Raw genomic sequence first — 4636 nt, forward strand, 5'->3', positions numbered from 1 at the left:
TTTTTTTAAAATAAACTCATGTAATACATAGGTCTCACACCTAGTGTTATAATAAAAACCATCAGCTTGGTTGCTCATCAGGCATGACTCACGCATCCCATAGAACAATGTTGTTAAAATCTCAATTTTTATCTTACGATTTTAAAATTCTACAAGTGAAAAAAAATCTCGATCTCATCTCTTTCTTTAGTTTTATTGTATAGCCAAGTATCAAAAATTCGTCTATTCGATTTGAAATCGAACGTCACAAGTTGCAAGAAATCTTTTAAAACATCACCATTTTTACAATTCATCACGAGTTAGGCTTTACACACATATTATAATCCTTTTGTGATCTTATATCTTATTTGTACATGATCAAAATGATTTTATTTTTAATTAAGATGTTTGATTCTTAATGTTTACGGATTGTAGCAACAAAAATTATAGATAAGGCTTAAGAAGTTAAATTTGATTACATTATCTTGCGAGCAAATGTGATTATGAGCTCATTCGTGTAGGATCTTACAATTACGATTTTATAAAATATAATAATAGATATTTTAACTTTAAACATTGTAAGGTTCAATCAAGAGATGACCAAGATACATGTGTAATTTTTTGCTGAAATTATACACAATTTAAAATTTTCTAACAATATTTGTTAATTAAAAAGAATAATAATAAGTGGAAAAAAAAAACCATCAGCCTGAGTGATTAGCCCTATTCCCTCTATCTCCTCAAAATCTTGACTCAGTCCAACCACACTCTTCAAATCTAATCTATTCTTCTTCTTCTTCGTCACATATCGAATAAGGAAAGACAACTTCGCACGCCATACCGATCCTCTTCATCGTCGCCTTTCTTGTGCTTCTCCTGCAGTTACCTGTGTGAGTCTTTTTCTTCTTGTTCGAGTAACCTAATTTGTTTTGAGTTGTTTCAGACTGTTCTATGGATTCGATCGTGTTTAGAGTAAATGATGATTACTTCAATTTCATATTAGTTTTCAATGTGCTCATTTTAGGGTTTGTTGCCTACCAGTTGCATCGTTTATTTTTGAAAGGCAAGTACTTGTATCGGTGCTAAAATATTTCCTTCAAATCAAGTATGCGAAAAAGAAATTTGATACGTGTAGACGACATCTAATCAAGGATTTAAAGCAGTTTAGCTAATTGATCTAACGATGCACAAGTAGGAATTCAGATAACCTACATGTGTCCATGGTTGCACTAGCGATTAAATTTGATTAATTCAACTTTTGGTTTAGGGTTTACAATTACACAACAGATGATATCTATTTTGCCTTTAGATCCTGCATGCCTGCAACAACATCATACTTCACATCTTAGAGCACATTGCCCATGATCATTAGTTGGTTGATCCTGAGACTTGATAAATGTTACTTTACTACTTGTTCCTTTTTTCTCTTCATTCCAAATTCACTTTCTATAAAGTTGAGAAACGATTGAATCTATTGATGTGGTAAACTTGCCTCCATAGGATATGTCTATGCTCCCCAAAACTACCTCATTGTTAGTTCTAGTTTGGTTCTAGCTAAGATCAAGGTATAAACTTGCAAAGAGAAAAGAGGAAGACAAAACCAGTTTCCTTTTGTTTTTTTTTTTCTATTTCTTTTTATTCACTTAAAATCTTCTTCTTTTCTATTCTTCTGTGTGAAAACTCACAGAGTGGGAGAAACATCTTGCAAAGAACAAAAGGGATCTACTGAGAATGTCTGATCAAATAGCAAAAGGTCAGGAATTTGAGAAGAAAGCTGACAAGAAGCTCAATGGCTGGGGATTCTTTGGGTCCAAGTTTGAAGATGCTGGTGATTTATACGAAAAAGCTGCCAATTCTTACAAGCTTGCCAAATCATGTTAGTATTAAATATTAATCCTCAAACATTCATATCATTCTTTCTTACAAAAAAACCTTTCATTTATGTATTTTAATCTTTTAAACAGTAATTTTCTTAAAGATGGCTTTTTGATAATATTTTCAGGGGACCAAGCTGGATCTGTATATGTCAAGCTAGCTGAGTGTCATCTGAAAGTAAGTGCTTAATAGTTAATTCCATCATCATTTTTTAAACCCCATAATAATCTTGATTTTGTGTTTTTCTTTTTTCTAGATGGATAGCAAACATGAAGCTGCTAGTGCTTATGCTGATGCAGCTCACTCATACAAGAAAACAAGCACCAAGGGTATAAACTAAAAAGATAATGATTTTTAATCCATTATTTTTACTGGATATATAAAAAATGTTTTTCTTTTTCTTGTTATCTTAAATGTCTGCAGAGTGCATAGCTAACCTAGAGCACGCATTAAACATTTTCATGGAGATTGGAAGACTCAGCATGGCTGCCAGATATTGCAAGGTACATACATTATATGATTATCATTTATTTCCCAGTTATTTATTTATTAATTTTAATTTAGTTTTCATACAATTTGGTTTCACTCTATAGGAAATTGCCGAGTTATATGAACAGGAGCAAAATTTGGAGCAAGCTATTGCTTACTATGATAAAGCATCTGATCTTTTCCAAGGTGAAGAAGTAACAACTTCTGCAAACCAATGCAAGCAGAAAATCGCACAATTTTCAGCTCAATTGGAACAGTAAGTTTCATATATATATATATATATATATATATATATATATATATATATATATATATATATATATATATATATATATATATATATATATATATATATATTTATATTAATTAGGGATTAAAATCATGAGTAATAATATAATACCCTGAAAATGTGTTGTTTCAGATATCAGAAAGCTATAGAGATATATGAAGAGATAGCAAAACAGTCTCTGAATAATAACTTGCTAAAGTATGGAGTTAGAGGGCATTTATTAAATGCTGGGATTTGTCAACTCTGTAAAGGTGATGTTGTTGCAATCACAAATGCATTGGATCGTTATCAGGAACTTGATCCCACATTCTCAGGAACACGTGAATGCAAATTGCTTGCAGTATGTTTTTACTAAATCTTTATCTTTTTTATTTTATGTTTTTTGGTGTTGAATCCCAATCCCATCACATTTTTAATTGATATGACAGGATTTAGCTGCAGCTTTGGATGAAGAAGATGTTGAAAAGTTCACTGATGCTGTCAAGGAATTTGACAGCATGACTAAGCTGGTAATACAAAAATGTTGCTAACTTTTGTCATACTGACAAATGCATGTCAAACACAGTACTACAAATTGGTTGTCATGTTATGTGTAACAAACGGGTCTCTAATATTGTTGGTTGATGTTTTTTTATTTTATGTAGGATGAATGGAAGACAACACTTTTGTTGAGAGTGAAGTTGTTGTTGAAGGCAAAAGAGGAGGAGGATGATGATGATCTTACTTGAGAGTTCAGAAATTGATTTGTTCTTTTTGTGCTGATGTTTTTCTTTCTCATGGTGGTATTTTTTTATTTTTGTGTGCGTGTTATTATTCTCTATGAAGTGTATGTAATTGTAACTCCATTTGAGGGACTATATCCGCATTGTGGTATGCTTTTCTAACAGTCATCTACAACCGAACATTTAGATAATGTTTTTGTGATTTCATTAGTGTGTTCTGACTTCTGAGAAGTTGTAGATTTTCTATAATAACATGAACCATTGCTACCCTTGATTGTAGCTAGAGAGATGGATGAAACAGTCTGAATAGATCTGGAGACGGGTTCTAAAATGGATTGGACTGACTAATAATCCATGATCAAGGACTGGTTTAGGATAGACATGGATTACACCTAAACCCAATTAACCCATTAAAATTTGTAACCCATTTAAAACTGTACTGAAGTAACAATTTTGATTAGACTATATGGTTTGAATATTCAGATTTTTCGAAATGATTTTTAGCAAACCCAAATGTGAAATCTCTGATAAAGTCTTTTGCCCAGTTTACGATTTAATCCCAACATTTATTCTTTGAACATAAAAGTCTCGATTATCTAATTTTATATGATAATTTGTCATTTTCTGCTGAAAAAAATAAGGATTGTTTCGTTAATTTGAGCAAAATATAAAATAATCAGGACTTTTATCTTCAAAAAATAAAAAATAGGATTAAACTGTAAAGTGACCAAAAATATTGAGACTTTATTAGAAATTTTCCAAACCAAGTTGTTATTTAGATTTTAGATTGGTTTTGGTTTACCTATTAGTAAAAAAATGAATACCACATTTATATATATATATATATATATATATATATATATATATATATATGTGTGTGTGTGTGTGTGTGTGTGTGTTATAAAAATTATATCAAATTATTGAGTTAGACAATGCATGTGGTTGAACAATTTTCACCCTTTGAATAATTTACTTTACCTATTGAATTACTATTTTGATGATGTATGAATAGAATGTTATGTAATATAAACTAGGAAAAGGTCTGTGCGTTGCACGGGTCATTCTTTTTAGAAAAAGACGGTGAAAGTTGTGTGATGAAATTGAGAAACAATAAACAATATGGACTAATATTATCAAAACTTGAAAATTATATGGCCAAACTCTAAAAGCAAAAACATTCCTGTTGAAAGATTTCTTTAAAAAAAAGACGGTGAAAGTTGTGTGACGAAATTGAAAAAAAAATAAACAATGGGGACTAAAATTATCAAAGCTTGAAAATTAT

At 30.7% G+C, this 4636-nt stretch overlaps 1 protein-coding gene across 1 annotated transcript; it reads left to right on the forward strand.

Moving 5' to 3' along the window:
* Positions 1–707: 707 nt before the first annotated feature.
* On the forward strand, positions 708–3623 carry LOC111900964 (alpha-soluble NSF attachment protein 2). The gene is made up of 9 exons (XM_023896833.3): positions 708–869; positions 1667–1855; positions 1982–2031; positions 2111–2183; positions 2278–2357; positions 2448–2599; positions 2765–2972; positions 3061–3141; positions 3277–3623. The coding sequence occupies exons 2-9, from the start codon at positions 1711–1713 to the stop codon at positions 3358–3360; spliced, it is 873 nt and encodes a 290-aa protein (XP_023752601.1). The 5' UTR covers positions 708–869; positions 1667–1710; the 3' UTR covers positions 3361–3623.
* The last annotated feature ends 1013 nt before the right edge of the window (positions 3624–4636 follow it).

The sequence above is a fragment of the Lactuca sativa genome, chromosome 8 (assembly GCF_002870075.4).
Source record: "Lactuca sativa cultivar Salinas chromosome 8, Lsat_Salinas_v11, whole genome shotgun sequence".
Lineage (NCBI taxonomy): Eukaryota > Viridiplantae > Streptophyta > Magnoliopsida > Asterales > Asteraceae > Lactuca > Lactuca sativa.